The following is a 24263-nucleotide window of genomic DNA, read 5'->3' on the forward strand; positions in this document are numbered from 1 at the left end:
GTTTTGTCTCTTCCTCCTCAGGCCTTTTTATGTGTTTGTGCACCAAAGTTCTTATCTCACCAAATGGGTTGAATGGCTGGTGTCTTTCTGCCATTGCAGAAGAGAACCCCTTCCCCTTGCTGCAGAATGGGAAGATTGGATTCTAGCCCTAACTCTGACACCCTGGGCCAACCAGGACCTCGGAGTTCTTAACTGCCAAATGAAAGGCTTAAGTTATATTTATTCATTCACGAATATTTTTAAGCACCTGACATGTGCCCAGCACTCTTTTGGGTACTGGTAACACACTGAAAATTGGCTAAAGTCCCTGCCCTCATGGAACCAGTTATCTATTAACCTGTGATGTGGTGGACACAGTCTTCGGTTTCAGGAGCTATGGCCTACTGTCTTAATCTCAAGGAGTTTATGAATTAGTAGGGAAGGGAGACCAACATAACAGAACTACTGTTGTAAGGAATGTTATGAAGGAAACCGTTTGAGGGGAGACACACCCTTAGCAGGGCCTACAGGGGAGACCTCTCGGTGGAGTGGCACTTGAGCTGACATCCAGAGGAAGAAAGACAAAGTGCTCTCTCATTTGCCTTCACTGTCTCTTCTCTCAGAAGTCCAGACTGAATGGAAGACTGTGATTTGATTTCTTAGAATGTAGGCACCTCTAACCGTGAGCAATTTCACGGGGCCCTCTGTTCCTTACCTCACACCTTCACAGTGTTTCAGTGTCTTGTTCAGGAACTATAAGTGCTAATAAATTAAACAGATCTAACATTTGAAATTCTGTTTTAAAAAGAATATTTAATTTGTTTTTGTTTTGTTTTCTTTGCTGAGTTAGAGTTACATTGTAGGTTATCTGAATTTTGGTAAGAGTAATAACACTCATCTAGATCATTGGTTTCCACTACAGGCCTGAATGAGTTCTCAGGTTCATATGCTAAATGAATGTCACCTAATAGAAAATAATATCTCACACAGGAATGCTATATATTTCGAATGTACATAGATGCTGTTGTACTTAATAAAATGACAATTCATTTAATAACGTTACTGAATTCTTAGTTCAGCTAGTAACAGCTCAACATTTCCTCAGTGGTTCCATTGTTTTAGGTGACCTCTGAATTTTGATGGCATGTTAGCTTCATTTTGTGTTCTATCAAATTTTTCAAACTAGCTTAGTCTGGAGATCTAGGAGAACGTAGCAAAAGACTGTGCATATACTACAAGTGTCTACTTGAATATAATAAAAATAATCTTTCTCTTACAGATATTCCTTTAAGGACCAACCTGCCACCACCATTCAGAAATTATAAATATGGTAACTAATTTTATTTATTCTTTAAAAACGTATATTAATACAATTTTACGTTAGTTTTATGTTGATAGCAATTTAAATTTGGTTTTCAAAAATGAGTTTACTATCTGTAAATAAAAACCAGTATGGAAGTTTATTTAGAAATATAGGAATCCTGGTGTATCAGTGAAGTAAATTGTAATAGTATATGAAAGTGGCCTATTTGTGAGGAACAAATAACATGTTTGGCAAACGATGTCTAAAATGAATTTCTTTGTCAGGTAACCAGGAAAGAAAAATGATTTCAGACTAGGAATTAAAAGAAGAGATTAAACATTTTAAATGCCAATAACTTAAGCATAGAATATAGTAATTTTGCATGTTACAGGGGTCGATTAAACAATGCAGTAATGAGGCAGGAAGTTGGGTTCCATTATTTGGTATAAAGGTGGTACAGTTATTAACCTTCAGCATAGTGACACTCACCAAACTTTGAGTTTGAGACCTTACTTGAAAATTATGACGCATCTAATAAATATTTCTGTTAATTGGTACAGACATTTTTTGAAGTATAAATTTTTTATTACCTCAGATCATTTTTTGGAGTGGCTTTTAATTCTGTTCGCATTTGGTAGAGCAACTTATGACCTAAAATACTTTGAAATCACAATCTTCACCGTGTGTATGCATTTTAATATCCAGAGACTAATTGTGAGGTCATAAGGGGTAGTCAAGCAGAAGTTGGAGGCACTGAGTGGAAAGTACTTTGATTTATTGGGCTTAAAGAATTTACATACTAAATATTGAATAAGAGAAAGGAATAAAAAGCACAGTTAAGTAAATATGAAACTTCTCAATTCTGGCTTTTGTGGCTTTCAGAGTATAATGACTTGCAATATAACCTTAAACTTGAATCAACCTACAGATGCCATTTCCTTTTTGCATGGGGTGTGTGTGTGTGTGTGTGTGCACGCATGTGCATGCATATGCATGCATATGCATACATATTCCAACTTGTGTTCCATATAAGTCATTTTGAAAGATAAGTTTTAGATACTGAATGCATTAGAATATGTGACTGTTAATCATCACGGGGATAGATAACGTACCTCTTATATTGTCCCACCTTATTAACACTGTTTTGACCTAGGATTTGTATACTATTCAGGTGAATTGGCAGAAGAAGTGAACACATTTATCTGTGAGATGAGAAATTAGAGAACCACTAGGGTTTTGATAGACTTTCAGTGACCCAGTCTGGGTTTGGCTCTGTAACAATCTGCTGCTTTGTGTTCAAAAAGGAAGGCCAAACGTTACTTTCTCACCTGTCCTTGTCCTCCAGTATTGCTACCTGCTCTGTGGGAATAGAACACATTGGGTGTTGGGGAGTGGAAAGAGTCAGATTTCAGCTTTGCTGGTTGCTGTCTCCATGCCCTTGGGCAAAGGGCTGGCTCGCTGGCCAGACCACCCAGACCACGGAGAGTCTGAGATTTCTTAGAGCCCCTCCTCCTATTTAATTGACATCTACATCTAAGACTGATTTATCCCGACCAGACTGGGTTCTAAAGCACATTGGATGTGGTCTTATTTTTAAATCCTGATCACCTAGACTCTGTGCCTGTGTACAGTAACTATTGGTGGCTATGCCGTGTGGAGCTGCTGATACTGTTTATTTCCTAAGGCCGTGTGTGATTAAACCCACTTGTGTGAACACGTCAAATGCACCACAGATATATTCTTTTTATTTATTTATTTATTTTTCAAGCTTTTATTTATTCATTTGAAAGAGACAGAGAGAGCACAAGCAGGGGGAGTGGCAGGCAGAGGGAGAAGCAGGCTCCCCGCTGAGCAAGGAACCTGACGGTGGGGCCTAGGACCTGGAGATCATGACCTGAGCTGAAAGCAGATGCTTAACCGACTGAGCAACCTAGGTGCCCCGATTCTTTTTATTTTTATGAGGTTACTTTCCTCAAGGAATTTGCACTTCAGGTACAATACCCACAGATGCTGTTTCTGTTAGTAATGAAGATTTTTTTTTTTTTAAAGAAGTAAAAACAAGTGAAAGAGATTATTCAACAAGGAAAAGGACATTATTAGTACAATATCTTTTGCTAGCTGGTTGTTTCCCTGACCCTCTTACCAAGTCTTACTAGTTTCTGTTGGAGGGAAAAATCTGAAAATTTCTGTTCAAATCATTTCTTATTCTGCTAAAAAAAAATGTGGCCTTCTTATTGTGGGTTTGCAGGACCCATTAGAGCAAGGATATTTCTAATAAAGGCTCATTAGCAAAATATGTAGAACATGACTAATATTTGGTAAGATCAAACCACAGTTTGGCTTGTTGGTTGTAACAGACTTTAAGTAGGATCCTTTTAGTTAAAAAACTTACCGGCTTTTCTTTTTTTTTTTAAATATTTTATTTATTTATTTGACAGAGACACAGCGAGAGAGGGAACACAAGCAGGGGGAGTGGGAGAGGGAGAAGCAGGCTTCCTGCGGAGCAGGGAGCCCGATGTAGGGCTCGATCCCAGGACCCTGGGATCATGACCTGAGCCGAAGGCAGACGGTTAACGACTGAGCCACCCAGGCGCCCCCTTACTGGCTTTTCTAACTTGTCTCTAATAATAAACCGATATCTAGCTATAATGAGAAAAAGATAATAGGTAACTCAGAATAACAGATAATCCAAAAGCCAATTTGTTTATTTTCTTGCGTACATTCTGAGCTTATTTTTAGCAATTGTGGTGTATTTACATTCCTAATATGCATTTTTTCACCTAGATTAGATTTATTTTTAGTTCTTAACAGTACATAGTCGCAGTCCTAGGATTAGGCTGACCTTGTGTTAAAAATTGCAATAGATAACTGAAAGTTGACTGTTTAAAATAATGGGTAATTCAGTGCTAGTTCTTAACTGGGTAGCTACCCTTTTCTTTCGTATTATTAGAACAGAGTTAAATCAAGGCCTGTTTTTTAAGTAGATCCTTTCATTTTACTATTGGAATTCTTTATTGAATCGAATGGCATGATTGATAGAAATGAATTTTAGTTTAAGGTTAAGAGTTTGTCCAGATATAATAATACATGTAATCATAATACATTAATTGGATGGTTAAACAAAACTGAGTGAAGAATTGGAAACTTTCTGACTTGAAACCCGTTAAATGCTGAGCCCCTGCTATAATTAAGAGCTCACTGATGCAGAGTCGGACTTCACCGAATGTAGAGAAATGACTTACTGGAAAAGCATAGCATAGCCTGACATCAAGATAAACAGATTAAGGAGTGAAGGAGGATTGAATAAAGCAGATTAGATGGTGTGAGCCTGTGCAGTGTTTGAAAACCAGGAGGCAAATACTGATATTCTTTGGGCATTAGCAGCCCTGCTCACATTACCAGTGAGCCTGAGCTCAGAGAGTGGTAACAAGTTGTCAGGATAATCGTTTGACTCCTGTCACTATATGTATTCTGAGATATTACTAGGTTTTTTTGAACTGCTTATGTTAATGTCTGACATTTTTTCCATTATTTGCTAATTATAGCCTTTTACAACTCCAAAAAACAGGATCGAGTAATATCCACCTGTCTTCTATTCTGAGGGAAAATGTGCCAAGTTCATTGCAGGTTATGGCACCCAGTTGTGTGTGTCAAAGACGAAGGCTTTCAAATATCTTTAAACAGCAGTGACCTTTAAGGTGATGATATATAAAAGTAATTTTTTTTTTTTTTTTTTTTTTACCGTATACTAGATTTTTAAGTGAATGGATCATAAGGCAAGGACTTAAGTTTCTCAATTTCATAGCTGCACCCTCCCATTTCAGATTATTCAAATGAAGTTTTAAAATAATCTTTTATGAAGACTTTTTTTCTTTCAGATAAACTAAAGATTGTTCATCAAGCACATAAAGCAAAGGTACGTTTCATATACAGTAGTATCTGATACATGGCAAGTGATCGCCGTTGGCTGTCTCAGTGAATGAATGAATGAACACACGTACTTCTGAAATATTTCCCATTATAATAGCATTTTTTATTTTGTAAGTACCCTTTCTACAGCCATTAAGGAAAAAAAAAAACCCCCACTAAGCCCCTGTTAGTAGTAGATCCTTTAAAAAAGTGTTAATTTTTTAAAAAGCGTGCATGTTCTATATCAAGCAAATATTTAACATAAAAATTAAATTTGCAAAAAAATGTTTTTTGAAGTGACTAATTCATAGACAACAGCCATACCCTCATGCCATTTTCTTTGTAATCTCTGGTATACAGTTATTTGAAAGCTGATTGAGTTTATGGTGGGTATCTAGGATTAGAGAAGACAATGAAATTAGGTGAATTAAAAAATAAATGCTTGGGGCGCCTGGGTGGCTCAGTTGGTTAAGCATCTGCCTTTGGCTCAGGCCATGATCTCAGAGTCCTGGGATCAAGCCCTGCATTAGGCTTCCTGCTCAGTGGGGAGTCTTCGAAATGCTAGTGAGGGTCATTCAGTTGTCCACACTCATTGAACTGAACTCCCCTTAAGATCTGTGCGTTTTATTTATATGAAATTCTACCTGAATTTCACAAAACAATAGACATGCCAAAAGGGATCCAACATAAGACTTAAATGGAAATGCTTAGGATATTTGGATGGGAAGATGCAACAGTATGAAGATGTCCGTTTTTTCTTAGTTTACGAATTTAATGCCACCCCATCTATATATGAATGAAAGAAGCTGATTATAAAACTAATATGCAAAAAATAAATAAGAATAGTTAGGAAAAGGAAGAGAAAGGGGAGTGACTAGCCCTGACATGTGTTACCCATATTATTAAACTCTAGTAATTAAAACAGTGTGGTGCTGCCATATGAACTCTTAGGTCAATGGCACAGAATTAAAAGTCCAAAAATTGACCCAAATATATATCAGAATTTAGTGTATAGTAAATATGATATTTTAAAGCTATGAAGAAAACATGAGGATTCAGTAAGTGTTACTGGGACAATTGGGAGATATCCAGAAAACAGTGAGTTGAATCCATATCTTTTTTTTTTTTATGCCAAAATAAATACCTACTGGATTAATGACTTAAATGTGAAAATAAAGCTCACAGGTGAGGACAGAGGTGAAACCAACTGAACATGAGTAGATCATTTGTTCAAGCTGGGTGATGGGTGCGTGGAGGGTTCATTGTGCTGTTCTGTATGAAATTCTTCATAATTAAAAACTTCAAAAAGAAAAGGAAATTGACAAAAACATTTGAAGAGAACAGGGAATTTTAAAATTAATCTTAGAGTGAAGGTCTTTCTAAGTATGGTAGAAAACCCAGAAACCATAAAAAATTGATAATTTTACTTTATTCAAACATTCAGCACCTTTTTCTAGGAAAAAAAACACTAAAAAATTGAGAAATAAGTGAAAATGGGGAAAATTTTCTAACTTATATTACAGAAAAGGCCTGATTTCCTTAGTATATGATGCTGTTTTACAATTCCATTTAAAAAATTATCCTTCAAGTCCATTAAAAAACAAAATATTTACGACTTGACTCAAAATAAATGCAAATTCAGACTACACTTACTCTCCATCTGTTAGGTTGGCAAGGATCAGATGGTTTTGATAGTACACCATGTCAGTGATGCTCTGGGGACTAGGTACTCTCAGCGATTGGTAGCGTTCCTGTAAAGTGGTACGGCTACTCTGGAGCGTCATTTAGCAATATCTGCCAAAATAAAATTGCACGTGCTCTCTGACCTAACAATTCTACTTCTAGGAACTTATCTTACACATAAAACTCATACAAAGGCAAAATGATACACGTTATGAGGGTATTTGTTGCAGGGTTGTTTATGGTAGCAAGAGATGGAAACAACCTGAACGTCCATCCATGGGGACAGAGTGCGTTTTTTGTGTGTGTGTGTGTGTATATGTATCCCTTCAGTGGAATAGCCCGCGGCCTTGATAAATTGAGGCAGCTCGTATTACTGGTTTTGAATGATTTTAAGCTATATTTTAAGAGGAGAAAGTCATGTGTTAGAATATAGCATGCAATATGCTGTTATGTGTTTGGAAAAGTTTACCTGCACATTTCTGCCTGCATGAATGTGTACAGAGACAGCCTCTGGAAGGATACGCCAGAATTAGTGTAAGTTCTCTGGAAGGAAACTAGACCACCTGGTAGATAAGGGTTGGGAGGAGACTTACTTTTCTCTCCTTCCCTATGTGCTTGGAGAATTTTGTATCATGAGTATGTGCTACCTATTTTTTTTTTTTTTTAAGATTTTATTTATTTATTTGACAGAGAGAGAGACAGCGAGAGAGGGAACACAAGTAGGGGGAGTGGGAAAGGGAGAAGCAGGCTTCCTGCTGAGGCTTGATCCAAGGACCCTGGGATCATGACCTGAGCCGAAGGCAGACGCTTAATGACTGAGCCACCCAGGCGCCCCTTTGTGCTACCTATTCTAAAATGATTTTTTTTTAAGATTTTATTTATTAATTTGACAGAGCGCAAGAGAGCACAAGCAGGGGGAGCGGCAGGCAGCAGAAGAGGGAGAAGCAGGCTCCCTGCTCAAGCAGGCTCCCTGCGGAGCAGGGAGCCCCACTCAGGGCTCAGTCCCAGGACCCTGGGATCATGACCTGAGCCAAAGGCAGATGTTCAACTGACTGAGCCACCCAGGCGCCCCTAAAATGATTTTTTTTAAATAACATTCCCCCCCCCTTTAATCTGTGTACTCTGGAGGTCAAGCCCTGCGCTCTCTAGTGGGTGAAGTTGTGGACTGTGGAGCATGGCTTCTGGGCCTTCTGTTTTAGCTGCTGGAGTGGCCTTTCTGTTCCCTCTTAGCAACATTCTAGAAATAGACTATGTTGCTAAGCAGCTGCATTCTGTTGACAGGTGGTACTGTGTGTCCAACTAGTGGTCACCTCTGTATGCTTTTTAGGGGCAGATATCAACTCAAAATCTTCTCCTATATTATAATGTTTAACTGGATTTGTAAATTTCATTGGAGGGCCAACTCATCCACCCCCACCCCAAACCTCATAGAGAAAGGTTACAGTCAGTATGACACGGGGTCAAGTTAATATGACGTGGGATCAAGTGTTTGCTCTTAGGGCAAGGTTTTTATAGATACGTGGACTTTCGGCCATACAGGTAAACTTGCTTCTCTCCGAAGTCAGGCTGGTCAGAGCTCAGGGGCCTCAGTTCCGTGTACTCTGGGGTCTGTTTCTTTTTCTTACTCTCTCTCTCTTTTTAAAGATTTTCCTTATTTATTTGAGATGGAGCGTGAGTGGGGGTGGGGGTGGGGGGAAGAGGCAGAGGGCAAAGCAGACTCCCCGCTGAGCAGGGAGCCCGATGTGGGGCTGGATCCCAGGACTCCGGGATCATGACCTGAGCTGAAGGCAGCCGCTTAACCGACTGAGCCACCCAGGCGCCCCCCTCTGGGTCTGTTTCTTAACCTCTCTGACTCCTGGAATATTGTGAGGATGAGATGACAATGACGATGGTGAGGACAACAGCCACAGAACAGTGACAGCTAACATGGAGAGGCCTTGCTCTATGACTGACACTCCCTTACGGTTTTCTGTACTTCATCTCATTTCATCTTCACCATGGGGCGAAAGAAGATTCATCCCCCCCCACCTTTTTTTTTTTTTTTTTAGAGTGAGAGATTGAGGGACCAGGGTGTGGAGAGGGAGAGAGAGAATCTTAAGCAGGCTCCACACCCAGCACAGAGCCTGACATGGGGCTCGATCTCACGACCCTGAGATCATGACCTGAGCCGAAATCAAGAGTTGGATGCTAAACCAACTGAGCCACCCAGGGCCCCCTCCCCGTTTTTTTATAGAGGAGGAAACTGAGTCTCAGAGAGGCTGTGTAGTTTGTGGAGAACACAGAGCGGGGCATCAGTGGAACCCAAATTTTCATCCAGACCTGGCCCCAGAGCTCCATGCTAGGGCGCTGTCTCCCCAGCACTTATGGAGTGTGTGCACACGGTAGGTGCTCACATCCATTTGCTTCTGCCCTGATGATGACGGGAACAGCATGTGACTTTGGTTATTGCTGTGACCCAGAGTAACAATTCTGTGTCTTCGAGAAGCCTTCACCAAATATGAAGCACATATGGGTACCGATAAGATGGAGGTTTTCTTTCTTCCTAGACGAACGAGCTTGTGTTGAGTCTGGAAGACGACGACACACTCATTCTGGAAGAAGACAGCACGCTGCGTGCCGGTGGAATCGGTGAGAAAGAGTGCCCCATGGTGCTGGATGGGCGCTCACTTCCCCAGCCTCTCTGCCAACACCCGGCTGATTATGTTTGGATAACTCACCGCAAAGTAAATGCTACCCTGGGTGCTCTTTACACTCCCTGATAATTATTCAAAGGAGGAGGATGAGAATGATGTACGTTCAGAGCGTTTGACTGAGGGCAGGCGATATCTGCTCTCCAAATGTGCAGAATGCAAATAGTTCTTTTCTGCAGGTATGCTCAGAATTCTGCTGAGGGTTGTTTTAAGTGATTGACAGGTTATTACTCACTTAATAACCTACTTACTCTTATCAGCATCATTTGAACTGATGGTTTGAGAGAAATGGACCTGGTAGAACTAATGTGGAATAATGAAGTGAGATGTTTGTATAACGTGTAGTGCGGTTTCTAATAGTCCTCCGGATCACTCAGGGCCCGCCGAGTCGTGGAATTTCAAATAGGAGCCTAGCGTGTGCGCTCGAAAGGGGGCCCAAATTCGCTTTTCAGCCTATAATGTGCATGTAGTGCTATTTTAAAGAAATGCCATGTGACGTGTTTTGTGACCATTAGATGTCACTCTAATTCTGTGTATGTACACCTGAAGGTTATCTGGCAATGGGAGTGAAGATTTTCAGAGAGGTGTGAGCTGTTGAAGGTGCTATGCCTCTGACGCACCTTTGTGGTCCGTGACTCTAAGGAAACAGTCCAAATCACACTTTGTAACTATCCAGACACACAGCTTACGGGGCCCTCTCAGAGAGGTCCATGTTAGGAAGCCTTACTTTTTTTTTTTTTTTTTTTTTGACAGGTGTTCTATTGAGTTATTTTAAGGACATATGTCAGGAATTCAGTTTTGAGTGACACGTGTAGCTAAAGTGAGTTCCTGACTGGTCTTCTCATTTAAATAGGATTCTAAATAACATGTTACAAAATCTTAGACTTACTTTCCTTGTTTGTCTACACTATTGGCTACATTTAGTGTCTTTTCATGTTATAAATATGTAAGGTTGCTCTTGTTTGAAAACAGTTTTTATTTTGGCATTTATTTCCTCAAATGCTGGTATATTATTATAGCAAGTGGCACCTGTGTTACTGAGGCACGGGGCATCTAGAAGCTAGCCCCGCTTGTTGTTAAAACATAAAGCTATAATTCTTACAACGGACTGGTTTTTTTTTTTTTTTTAAAGATTTTATTTATTTATTTGACAGAGAGACACAGCGAGAGAGGGAACACAAGCAGGGGGAGTGGGAGAGGGAGAAGCAGGCTTCCCGTGGAGCAGGGAGCCCGATGCGGGGCTCGATCCCAGGACCCTGGGACCATGACCTGAGCCGAAGGCAGACGCTTAACGACTGAGCCACCCAGGCGCCCCCGGACTGGTTTGGTATTGATGTAGGGATTGAAACCTCTATGGAAAAGATCAGAAACAAACTAAAAAAAAGTAAGATCTCACAATATGATAAAGTTTTGACCTCTCAAATAAGTGGGGTAAGAATGAATTAGCCAGAAAATGATGTTGGGCCCATTGCCAAAGTATTTGGGAAAATAAAATTTAAATCCTATCTCAACCTTTATTCCAAAATAAATTGTAGATTGATTATATGTCATAATGTAAAAAATTTTTTTAAAAAAGATTATTTATTTATTTGAGAGAGAGAGAGAGAGAGAGCACGAGCAGGGCAGAGGGAGAGGGAGAAGCAGACTCGCCGCTGAGCAGGGGGCCCAACATGGGGCTCAATCCCAGGACCTTGAGATCATGACCTGGGCCGAAGGCAGACGCTTAACCGACTGAGCCACCCAGGCGCCCCTAAAAAAATTGTTTTTAAATAAAATGTAGCTTAGTAGTTTCATAATCTTGGGGAGAAAAGCTCTTCAAGCATGACCTTGAAGGCAGAGCCATAGAGCAGGGAGAAATGATAGATTCGTCCATGTAAAAACTAAAAAATGTAAACAGAGTTAAAGGAGAAGCACTAAACTATGAAAAGAATACTTCATATATGACAAAAAGTATTAGCCTGAATTTATAAAAAGCTCTTATAATTAGGTTGGAAAAATATAAGAAATCCTACTGATAGAAGAAATAGCTAACATATGAAAAATAGTTCAGTCTTACGAGTCCAGAGAGAAATACACATGAAGATAGATGCTATTTTATGTAGTATACTAGTCTAGTGGTTAAGAATTAGAGACTGGAGCCAGAGTGTGTGGGTTTACAACCCGATTCTGCCACTTATTGGCTGGGTGACCTTGGACAAGCAGTAATTTCAAAACTAACAGACGTCAAGAAAAGTGGTAGTATCCAAGAGAGTGTTGCGAAGTGGATACTCTCTGGTACTACTATTGGGAATGTATATTACCTCTTAACTTCCTGTCGGTCAGTTTGGCCAGTAAGACTTTGCCACTCTTACCTTCCTGTAGCATCTGTTACCAGGCCAACAGGAGTATGCTTCCTTAAGCTCCGTGACTCCCCCGAGGTTGAGATGTGCCTTCAACGGGGTGGCAGGGTTCTGTCACCCTACCCATTTGTGAATCACTGATACAGAGCTTTCTTTATTGCATGGAAGTAGAATATATTGTGTGATGCCATTATTGTTTATAAATGTATATATTTACACGTCTGTATGTGTATATGAAGAAAAAATCATGTAACAAAATTGTAGAAATGGTTCTCTGGCTGGTGGCACTGCAAGCATTTGATTTTTTTTTTTTTCCTTTTCGGTATTATCTAATTGTCCTCGTAATTTAAAATTTTTCTACAGTTCCCATGTAAATTAAGGAACGAATTTTAAAGAATAGACTCCTAAAGTTGGAGAAAATTGGTTTGAATGAGGGCTCTGCATTTTACTTATTTTGTGACCGTTCATAAGCCATTTAGTGTTTTTGAACTTCTGTTTTGATTCATGTAAAACAAAACAGAAACCACTGAACCTGTTTCAGAGCGTTGTCCTAAGAGTTGAGTGAGAAAAGCCTATGAAAACATCTGGAACAATGCATTTTACTTATTTTGTGACCGTTCATAAGCCATTTAGTGTTTTTGAACTTCTGTTTTGATTCCTGTAAGACAAAACAGAAACCACTGAACCTGTTTCAGAGCGTTGTCCTAAGAGTTGAATGAGAAAAGCCTATGAAAACATCTGGAACGATGCACGTAGAGACCCTCAGAAACACATATTTGGAAGCCATTTTAGAGAAGGCAATTGGCGAATGTTTTGAATTTATTAAAATTACTGAGTTGTTGGCTTAACTGTCATTTTCAGACTCATGTAATGAACCAGCTGTAAAGGTAAGAATCAGATCCATCTTTCTGTTATTCTTGTAAGGCCATGGGTCTTTGATGAGCATCAGATTCTTGTCACGAGTTCCCCACTAGTTTCAGGGTGGTCCTGGAACCTCACGCTGCCCCCCAGCCCTGGCAAGCCCACAGCCCTGGTCTGTGGTGACTCCTGGCCCGGCTGGAGTGGCTTCCTGTCCGTGTCACCTGGAGCTGCCATGCTGTGCCCTGGAGAAGCTTCACATCCACATGGGAAGGAGGCGGTGGTCCCTGGAAGCCACAAAAAATTCTGAGTGGGAGGAGAGTTGTAAAAATGACACCTGAAGTGTGTGATTTTTCTAGGGAATTTCCCCTCCCTCGGTGCCGTGTCTGGTTAGGTTTTTAAGTGGTTGAAGAGAAGAATTCCGAGTCCTCACTCTCCCTTTTCCCAACTTGATCTTGCTTAGAGCTGTCACTCTGCCATCACAGTTGCCATGGGAATAAGGCCAATGTAACAAATTTATCATTAGACTTTTCTGCAGAATTCATGAAAGGAAGACAAGGACTGTGAGCAGGGGGATCTTAGGGGAAAAAACTTGTTTGAAGATCTCTTTTCTCACAGAGAAATTCTCCGGTTCCTGCCCCAGCCTTTTAACTGCATTGCGGATCCTAATTGTATATTCTGCGCCTGACGTCAGGGCACATTTTCGCTTGTGGACTCAGAGCTAAAAGACCTCAGTAAAAAGATGTGCTTTTTTTTTTTTTTTTTTTGAAGGAAGAAGAAAGCTTTACTTAGAATTGTTATTTGTAAATGTAAAGATTTTTACCTTGTCATTAATGATTGTAGTTTTATGGACTCATTCCCCTAAGTGGTAAATTTGCATGTCAGTAGTTTTGGGGTGGTGTTTTATCTCTTTCCTTTGGCTACATTCTACTACTATTATCTTTTGAATCCTCTTTCCTTAGGAAAGAAATGGTGGCAGGGTAACTCTTTTCAAGCCTGTTGTGTTTTACTGGAAATATTTTAAAACAAGATACAGCGGGCCAAACCCTAAGTGCTTATCTGAGGGAAGAGTTTGCTTCAAACCGGATCCTGTGCTCATTCCAAAGCTCCCCTGTGGTCGGTTTTCATTTTATGTGTCAACTTATGTTGTCTGCCCACAACCAGAACCCTGACTTTGTGCCCAGCACCTTTTGATTATCTCAGATGTACAGCTAATATTGCAGGATTCTTTGGCTCTCACTTCTTTATCAGGATCGTGTTTGATTTGTGTTTCCTGAACATTCCAGGTGCCTTTCCCATCCTCTTTTGAGTAATAATATCTTAGGGCATACATGCTTTCCTCCCTTAATGGCGTCTTACAGGGGCTGTTCTTTACCTTAAACATCAAAACAGTGGTAGTCTGGTATTCAAGAAGGTAGGTGGTGGGCTTGGGGAATTTGGGATTCCAGAACAAGGGGCCTGGATTGTTCTTCCCTTTTTCCCCTCCCTTCACCACTGTGGGAATCCACAGGCCTGTGTCCAGTCTCTAAAAGGTCAGATTTATTTTACTGTTTGCTCTCTTCAAACTGAACCTTGAAATCCTCTCTGCCCACTGATCTAAAAAACAGATGCTTGAAGCAAATGTGAAATAAAGCACTGTGTTTGGGAACTCTTGGCTGGATCACTTTGGTGCAAACTTAGAAATATAACTCAGCTGTAAAAAATATATATAAATATATAACTCAGCTGTGAGCATAGTTTTGAATGATTTGTAGTTTCAGATTTTATGAACCTTGGAAGGATAGGATATACTCCTGGATTAGGAGAGAAGGTAAAACTTTGTCCTTTTGGTCTCAAATTGCTGCAGAAACCAGACCTCACTCCTGTATTTTTTTTTTTTTTTTTTTTGGCCAATAACCTGTACTTATTATCACATTACAGCTTGCCTGATCATTAATTATCTGTAATACAGAGTCCGTGCGCATGTCTCTGTCTGTCTTCTCAGACAGCAGTTGCTGTGCCTTATACTACTTTGGTGCCGACTAGTACAGGCTAGGGAGTTCAAAACTGTGCAATAAATCCTCATTGATAGGTGAGTTTTTGCAATAAATTAGTTAGGAGCTTAAGTATATTGCCTTGAATTTTTCTTGAGCTTTTACGTATAAAATTGGTTTTTCTTACATTCTTTTATTTAAAGTCATTATTATTTTCCTGTTAAAGGTGTGTATATATATGGAGCTGACCTGTTTGGACACATTATAAAATTATTAATTTCAGGGGCACCTGCGTGCCTCAGTCGGTTAAGCATCTGCCTTGGGCTCAGGTCAGGATCCCAGGGTCCTGGGATTGAGCCCCCCCCCCGCCCCTGCCCCATGTCGTATCGGGCTCCCTGCTCAGCAGGGAGTCTGCTTCTCCCTCTCCCTCTGCCCCTGACTCATGCTCTCTCTCTCTCTCTCAAATAAAAAATAAAATCTTAAAAAAATTATTAATTTCATTTTCAAAGTTTGAATGTCCTGGCTTGTGTTCATTGCATTAAACTTGAAAGTCACATTAAAATGGTGCATAGTATTTGGAGGGTTCTTACTTGATTTCATTTGATAGTAAGACAAAGGGATGAACTGGCAATGTATTTATTGGATTTTAGATTTTACATTCATTTCAGATTCACACGCCAAGGCGCTCTGCACCTGAGTGCACTGCGCCTGCAGCACATTTAATTTAAAATCAGGTGCCCTAGGGGACTGGCACATAGTAGACTTCCTTGGGGTTCTTTGGAGCCATTTTAAGTAGAACTGGGGAAGCAAGAATTTAAGGGATAATGGTCGAAGGGGTGATGATGCAGAGGTCTTGAAAATCTTCTGTAATTTGTTTTCACTCTAATTGATAAGTAAATTTGTGGCGTAAATACAGGACATCATTCTCAAACATTTTCAACAGAATTTTACAGATTTTAAAAAGCATTCTATCTGGTTTGTTTGAGGACCACATTACTCAAGTTTAAAATACATTTTATGGGGCACGTGGGTGGCTCAGACAGTAAAATGTCTGTCTTCAGCTCAGGTCATGATCCCAGGGTCCTGGGATCGAGCTCCACATCGGGCTCCCTGCTCAGCGGGGAGCCTGCTTCTCCCTCTCCCTCTGCCTGGGCTTCCCCTGCTTGTATACTCTCTCTCTCTCAAAAATAAATAAAATCTTTTTAAAAAAATTTAAAAAATACATTTTATGTCTGACTTTTGAATGTTTAGAGTAACCCACTTTGAACTTGTGTGTTGTTTTCCAGTTTTTGAAGGGTGTAAATTTTATCAGCCTTCATGAAGTATTGGGAGTTGAACCCATTTGTCAGTCTTGTTTTGTTGTTGTTGTTGTTTTGAAAAAAAGTATTCATCTGAAAATCTTTATCTTAGGGGATCTCATGTTGAGCGTGTATTGTGAGAGATGGCATATAAATACTTCAGATAAGTAATGAATTGATCTGTAAGTTAATTAGACCCAAGAAAACCTATGTGGCAAAACAAAAATGCTTTGTCAGTTCTTCTTTACTTCAGCTTATCCTGAACCTATTATTACCATACTGAGGAACTCTACGATATATTTGTTTCTCAAAAGGGGTATAGATAAATGTCAGCGGCAGTAAGTGAAAATTGTAATTACAGTTAGTGTGTATTGAGCAAAGTGCTGCGTGGGCAAAGCGCTATGTAAAGTTCTGTATGTAAATAGCACATTGTAGATAAAACCTTGCGTTGTGATTCTGAAGAACAGGGTGCTTTTAGCTCATTCTGCATTTGGAGGATAATTAGAATTACTTGCAAATGATATAGGTCTACCTTTGGGCTTGCTTCCCTTCAAAAAAGGAAACCCCGGGAGCTTTTTATATAAAGGAATAGATCTCAAAATTATCTTCTCTCTGAATATTGAGTTTTCTGAACCCCCCCTTCAACATTTTACTGATTCCACGTGTGGAGCCTCTTAGCCATCATTTTAAATGCTATTTTCATGTAAAATTCAGCTGTACAAACTTCTTGTTTGCCCAGGGTTCATTTGTTTCCAGCCTCTTCTCACTGATTCTCAGTTTGTCGCAGCCCTGTCTCCCCCTCACCCCCAGGCTCATTGTGCCGAGAGTTTGCAATCTGATTTTCATCAAGATTAATCTTCATTTAATCTTGAAGATGCACTGGGACTGGAATGAGGATCTGAAACTATGGGTGACTTTATTTTCTTCTTTCAGCATTTCTGTATTTTCTGTAATGAGCACGGGTAACTCATGACTGAGAAACAATAAATTTGATATTCTTAAAACCAGCAAAAACTTTTTTTTTTAACTGAAATGTCATGCTAAGCTCCTTAATTTCATTCTTTTGTGATAAATTCTGTGATGAGATGAGTTTGGTAAACTAAGAGACCAGTGGTAATCCTTGGCATCTCTCCCTATTATCCTGTTTATTTGGCTTGAAGAGTTTTTACTTGTCTGTTTTTAGAGGATATGTTAATTGAGTGATCGGTATTCATTACAAATAATCTTGTCTGTTTTCTTGTCGAGAGTCTGCAGGCCCTTTTGCTCTTTCTGTAAAAGCTAAGCAGACTGTATTAACTTCTGGTTTAATTTAAAAAAAACAAACGCGGAATTTGTTGGCGCACACCTTAAAGAATTGCATGTTTAATAATTGGAAGGCTCTCCATCAGATTTGTCTCCAGTCTGAATTAATAATGTTGCTGACTTATTGTTTTAGAAGACGGAGTCCTTGACCTGCTAGGTTGAAAGAATTGTGACTGCTCTGCTCCTTTGTGGGTCCTTTAGCTGTGCCATATCCCCTGTGAATAATTAGAGGTGTTTGAAGGTATTGCGGGAGAAGCCAATTTGTGTCTTTCACTTTGCATATTGTTGAAGCCTCATGAATTAGTCATAAGCAGGCAAAAAATTAACTTCTTCAGACACATATTTTGATGGGTCATGAGGGAGAATGTAAAGTGATCTGTAAAGTATTCTGATCCTCTAAGTATTAAATTATTATACCTACAGGCTAATTTCAGAGAGAAAAAAAAGCGTTTTCCCCTCCTCCTTCAGTAACTGAGCAGCACATTTGGAAAAAAATAAACGTTTATTTTCTAGGATTGTTAAGAGGACTATAACATGAGTAATTTTATGGTTTCCTGGAAACCAGTTCTTGTACTCATTCTTGTTTTTAATTTTTTTTTGGTTATTTTTCTTTTTACTTTTAAATTACTTGAATTCTAAATTCTTAGTGACAGCTGATACTTCTTATTGATTTGGTGAAATGTGAAACCAAACAAGTAGCTCGTCTTTCTCACTTTAGGCATCTGAAACACTGAATCAGAGTAATATGGATTTCAATGCTTGCTTAAAATCTAGTTTTACATTAAAATTTTTTCCATTGTCTTTTTTTTTTTTTTTCCAGCTCATGAAACTGAAATTGCATTTTTCTGTGAAGAAGATTATAAGAACTACAAAGCTAATCCCATTTCATCCTGGTGAAAACCTCTTGGGGGCTCCCTTTTTGCATACCTGTATTAAGCTCTTTATTCCACTAGTGAGTTTTGGAAATTGACAAATAAACTTAAAAATTAATCTCAGGCTCTGCTATTTGAGCTGAAGTCTGTGGTGTTTTCTCTCTCTGCAGGTCTGCCCTTTTTCTTTCTTTCTTGTTATAAAATAATATATATATTTATGAGAAAAACATTTTTTTTAAGTGAAAGAGTTATTCAAAAATTATCATGGAGGGGTGCTTGGGTGGCCCAGTTGGTTAAGCATCTGCCTTCAGCTCAGATCATGATCCTGGGGTCCTGGGATCCAGCCCCAAGTCTGGCTCCTTGCTCAGCGGGGAGCCTGCTTCTCCCTCTCCCTCTGCCCCACCCCCACCCCCTGTTCATGCTCTCTCTCTCTCTCAAATAAAATCTTAAAAAAAAAATCATCATGGAATATTGGTTCTTTAGTCATAACTTATTTTTCTGAAATTAGGGGTTATTTGGGTGGCTTGCATGTTGGGTTCTTTAAAAAGATTGTTAAGACTAAGGTCATTCTGTTCATTTTGTATTTTTTTCAGTTTCTATTAGAGCCACTATGCACTGTTACTGTCTGTAGTTAGCAAAGATTATGAGTCTCTGATGACCACCAGTGCCATCTTTTTGCTCACGATGATACGCTGCCATGCATGAATTGAATTGTGTATATTTTAGGGAGGTTTTCTGATGTAAGAGAGTTTCTTCTTTTAATATTTCAGCCCACACAAATAACATGGCTGAATTTTTTTTTTTTCCCCCCTGAGCTGTGTTTCCTTACTTCAGGAACAGACTATAATAGAACCAAACTCATTTCTTTGGAGAGAGAAGGTAGCAGGATGTTTGCACTTCTGGAAGAAAATTGTTCATTGAGAACAAGTCTAAGACATGGAAGATACATTCTTTCAAAATAATATAATACTCTCGATTCCTGATAATGGCTACTCTTAGTGCCTGAAGACTAGTGATTTCAAAGGGGCCTCTCAGCCAGGATGTATATCTAATCAGGACTCCTACGAGGTTAGTTGGGTCTAGAATTTTTCTAAGAACCCTTAAAATAGCTAGTAAGGCAAATTGGTTTCATTGTGGTAGGAGGCTAACTTAAAAAAAAAAAAATCAGCTTTGAAGTCTGGTTAACATAATCAGAATATGCTTTTTTGCTTTGTTGAAAGATGTGGTAGAGCCTTATTTAAAACAGAAAATTTATTCATTTCATTCATTAAAAAAGGACCAATGACCCAGGCTTCTGGGGAGTTAACAAAGAATTAAATAAGACACAGTTTTTGCCTTGGTGAGTGGGGAAAGATATTTAAGCAAGTAATCTTAATATAATGGCAGTGAGAACTGCTATGGGAGCATTGATGATGGGGTAGTTAATTCTATGTGGGATTAATTTTTATTTTAAAAGAAGTATCAGTTGAGCTTGTTCTTAAAAGGTTGAATAGGAATTTTTGCTTAGTAGAAAATAAGGGAGAGGCTTTTAGGAAAAGGGACCGGCATATGCAAAGGCAAAGCACGGTGAGAGAGCTTGTGATTTTCTGTAGAAAGTACAGATTTCAATGTACTGGTGTGGAAAGCCCTTAGACCAGAGTGGAGGAAGAGAAGGTCAGGAGGGGGGTTGAGGTGGGCCTTATCCCTCATGCTAAGGAGTTGGACGTTTATCTAGTAGGTAGTGGGGGAGCCAGTGGAAAGATTTAAACAGATAACATCACATGGCTAGATTTGTATTTTAGAAAGGGAGCTTTGGCAGCTGTGTCCTGATGGCAGAAAGATAGTTGTCATGGACCAGATGAAGACTGGAGAGCCTGACCTAGGGCACAGCACAGGAGAAGGAGAGGGGAGGAGACCTTCGTGAGATAGTGTTAACATTTGCTCATGCATTACACAGCAAACATCGTGCTAGGTACTTTACATATATTATCTCATTTAATTTTGACCACAGCTTTTCAGTCTTGGTAATATCCTATCTATTTATAGATCAAAAAATTGGGGCCCAGAGAGGTAAAGTAGTTCATCAAAGCAGAGCAATCATGTGCAGTGGGATTGGAGCTGGGCGTGTCTTGAAGTCCTGACCTTGCCCATTCTGCCCTGTGGCCTCCCATTAGAGGCATGGGGTAGAGTGACTGGTGGGATCCTGGGATTTGGTGAATGCTGTGTGCAGAGGGTTTAGCAGAAGGAGGAGTGGGGGCTTCGGTGGATTCTGGCTCCAGTGAGTGGCCTGATGGTGACGACATTAACCCAAATAGAGAATTTAGTGAGTAGAACAGGTTAAAGCACACACTATTTGCTCATTTTGCACACATTTAGTTTACACACGTTTTTCTTTTCTAAGAAAAATTAAGTCTATCTTTACCTGTATATTTTCTTTTTTAACAAAAATGCAAAAATATGCATATATGACCCTTTGGTGTGTATTTTCCTTGTTAGTTACATATAGTTATAAACACAGGTGTGAAAACTATATTATGACTAAAAAGGGCTATCACCAGGAATGGAAGATTGGTTCAAAACTATAGAAAACCGATCAAAGTAATTCACAAATCCTACAGATTAAAGGAGAAAGAAATTATGCTTATCTCAATAGATGCCAGAAAAGCATTTGATGATCTGCAACCCCAGGCACGAATAAAAACTAAGACTAGAAGAGGATTTCCTTCACTTGACGAAAGTTACCCACAAAAACTGCTTAATGGAGAAGTGTTTTAAGCAGGTCTATTAGAGAAGATACAGGACCAAGATGACCACTGTTGCCAGGACTATCCAAGATTGTTCCACAGGCCTTATTATAGTCAATACAATAAAAAAAAGTCATAAGAAGCACCGATACTGGAAAGGAGGCGGTAAACCATTTGCAGACAATAGGATTGCAAGAGGATCAACTGACACGTTATGAGAAGTAATGAGAGACTTCCAGAGTGCTTGATAACAAACCTACAGTGACATGTGCACAAAAGCTACAGAAATATTACTAGAGGATATAAGAGACCTAAACAAAGAGACCTCACATGTTTATAGATGGAAGCTTTGGTATACTAAAGACATAGATTTATACCGAATCTGTAATTTAGTGTGACCTCCCTCAAATCCCAAAGGATTTATATATTTGACAAACTGATTGAAAGATTCATTTGGAAAAGTAAATGTACAAAAGGAGGCACGATCACTTGGAAAAGGAAGAAGGAAGGGGGATTGCCTACCAGATGTAAAAATGTATCTTAAAAGTGCAGGAATTAAAACAGCTGTGGAGTGATACAGAAATAGACCAAAAGAAAAAAAAAAATCAAAGGAATAGAATAGCAAACTAATCTGACTAATGTATTTGGAAACTTATTATATGATAAAGGTATTTGTAAGAAAAAGATATTTAACACCTGACTAGGCATTAAAAAAATGATTAAGGGTCCTTTTTCCTACCATTCACTAAAATTTCAGATGGATTAAATAACTTGACATGAAAAATGAGATGATGAGCTTATTAGAAAAAAAAGTGGATTATATTTATGACCATGGGATAAAGAAGTTCTCCCTAAAACACAAAATGCAAATACTCTAATTTGCTAAATTTGATGTATCTGTATGAAAAACTAGCTCCCCCCCAAAAAAATCAAAGATTGAAGGACAAAGATGGGGAGAAACTACTTGCACTTATAAAGGAGACAAAGGATAAGTTTCCAGATTTTGTGAATGACTTTTATAATAAGTCTATGAGAAAAGGACAAACATGCAGCAGAAAAACACATTTTATAGAGAAGTAGTTCATAAAAAAGGAAATCTATATGGCTTATAAACGTGAAAAGATGCACATCCTGTTATTCAGGGAAATTCAAAACAATAGGATACATTTTCATTTGTCAAGTTGGCAAAGAGTAAAAAGGGCTTGGTAATAAGTATTGGCAGTGATGTGTGCCCACTCTGCCAGTGGGAATATAAATTCGTGTACAGTCACTTAGGCAAGCAATTTGGTTTGCTAGCTATTAAAATAACAAATGTGCAGATTCCATTGATCCAGAGGTTCCACTTCTTAGACTCTGACCCAAAGAACCCTCTCACACCTGCAGAAGGGGCATTTTATAAGGGAATCCACCACAGTGTTATTTGCAAGAGAAAAACACTGTAAACATCCTAATTGAAGTCAGTAGCAGAATAGCCAAACTACGGTGTATCTATGTTCTCAACTACTTAATCTGAAACAATGAAGGGCGTATATCTTATTTGTGGACATGTGACCATCTTTGGGACATCCTGATGGATGGAATTGCAGAGACTCAAACTGTGATGTCATTTGTTTAAAAGCACAAAATATCTATAGGGGCGCCTGGGTGGCTCAGTGGGTTAAGCATCTGACTCTCGCTCTCAGTTCAGGTTTTGAGCTCAGTGTCATGAGTTCAAGCGCCACATTGGGCTCCATGCTGGGCATGGAGTCTATTTAAAAAAAATCTATAATGTATATATATGTGTACATGTATATGAATATACACATCTATTCATATGCACAAAAGCATATACACCAAATTGATCACATTGATTACCTCTGGGGAGGGGACTAGTACTGGGAGGTGACGTGGGAAAAGCCTCTGTAATGTTTATAAGGAGAATGTATTTGGGTTAAGAATTAGTAAAAACTAATACCTGTATAGAAGTTAAAAGAAGCAAAAAAAAAAAAAAAAACCCATTAGGCAATGGCCATTACCATTTTGGCATATTCTATCTAGGTTATTTCTTCTATATACGTTTTTCAGTGTTTCTAATCTTTCTGGTGTGTTTTTTTTTTTTTTTTTTTTAATTTTTTTATTGTTATGTTAATCCCCATACATTATATCATTAGTTTTAGATTTAGTGTTCCATGATTCATTGTTTGTGCATAACACCCAGTGCTCCATGCAGAACGTGCCCTCCTCAATACCCATCACCAGGCTAACCCATCCTCCCAACCCCCTCCCCTCTAGAACCCTCAGTTTGTTTTTCAGAGTCCATCATCTCTCATGGTTCTTCTCCCCCTCCGATTTCCCCCCCTTCATTCTTCCCCTCCTGCTACATTCTTCTTCTTCTTTTTTTCTTTCTTAACATATATTGTGCAAGACTGTTGAATTTCTGGTGTGTTTTAAGTTACACAGGTAACCTCGGATTTCTAAAAACAACCAGCTCTAAGGTACAGTGAAAATCCCCTTCTTCAAAGGTCACTTCTTTGCATAGCCTAATGTTCCATACCTTTTTCTGCACATATGTCATTATTTAAAAACATGCATTCTAAAGCGCTATCCTTTGATATTTAAAACAGTTATTCTCTTAAATACAGTTGAGGTGTCTCTTTTTCCTTTTGAATCCTCACTATGTGCCGGACACTGCATGTTACCTATTATCTCATTTAAGTTGTCCTGTTGGAGAGAACTGGGGGCAGCCCCATCTGTAAAATGGAAAAGACAATCCCCACCTCCCAGAGTTTTGGGGATGAAGCGAGATTGCCTGTGGGCACTTAGTAGACAGGGCCTAGCACAAAGTTACATGCTCAGTAAGTGTCTTATGATGCTTATTATGAGCAGTGCAGCAGAATCAACTTTATTTTGGAGCCAAGAACCTTGATGTTGTTGGACATTAAGGCACTTGCCCAAGACCTGAAATTTGGTTAAGTCCGAGAGCAGCTTTCTTCTGACTTCAAATCCCACATTCTGCCATTCTTTGAAAACAAGGGGTGTCGGGCCCTTGGAGAAACATGGTAGGAAGGGGGTCAATCACAGGCCAAGAGACCGTGCCCCACTGTTTGTGGTTGGCACTCCTTCTATATGATTTTTTGCCCTTTTCAGTTGAAGAGAACTTACTTCCTCTTCTTGTGCCACAAGAGCTTACAGGCCCTAGTCCCACTAACTAGCCAAGCCTAGTTATGAGTTCAAGGAGCTTTTTCCATAGCAAAGGTGTTTTATTTGCCTTGTCTTTCTGCCTGTTCCAGACACAAGCAGGAGAGGGGATGATGTTCCTGCCTGCCTGGGACACCCTGAGAGGTGGCCTTGCCTG

The 24263-nt window shown here is 39.3% G+C and overlaps 1 protein-coding gene across 2 annotated transcripts in view; it reads left to right on the forward strand.

Moving 5' to 3' along the window:
• C4H2orf76 (chromosome 4 C2orf76 homolog) overlaps window positions 1–24263 on the forward strand; it is an 82029-nt gene that overhangs the window by 40870 nt on the left and 16896 nt on the right. The window contains exons 3-6 of one of the 2 annotated variants that reach the window (XM_036079654.2): window positions 1259–1309; window positions 5161–5198; window positions 9421–9502; window positions 18155–18329. In XM_036079654.2, the coding sequence (XP_035935547.1) occupies window positions 1259–1309; window positions 5161–5198; window positions 9421–9502; window positions 18155–18231 (248 nt within the window). In that variant the 3' untranslated portion in view covers window positions 18232–18329. Of the gene's footprint in view, window positions 1–1258; window positions 1310–5160; window positions 5199–9420; window positions 9503–18154; window positions 18330–24263 lie in introns of those variants that run through there. The other variant, XM_078070679.1, reaches the window with a different exon arrangement.

This window comes from Halichoerus grypus, chromosome 4, assembly GCF_964656455.1.
Source record: "Halichoerus grypus chromosome 4, mHalGry1.hap1.1, whole genome shotgun sequence".
Lineage (NCBI taxonomy): Eukaryota > Metazoa > Chordata > Mammalia > Carnivora > Phocidae > Halichoerus > Halichoerus grypus.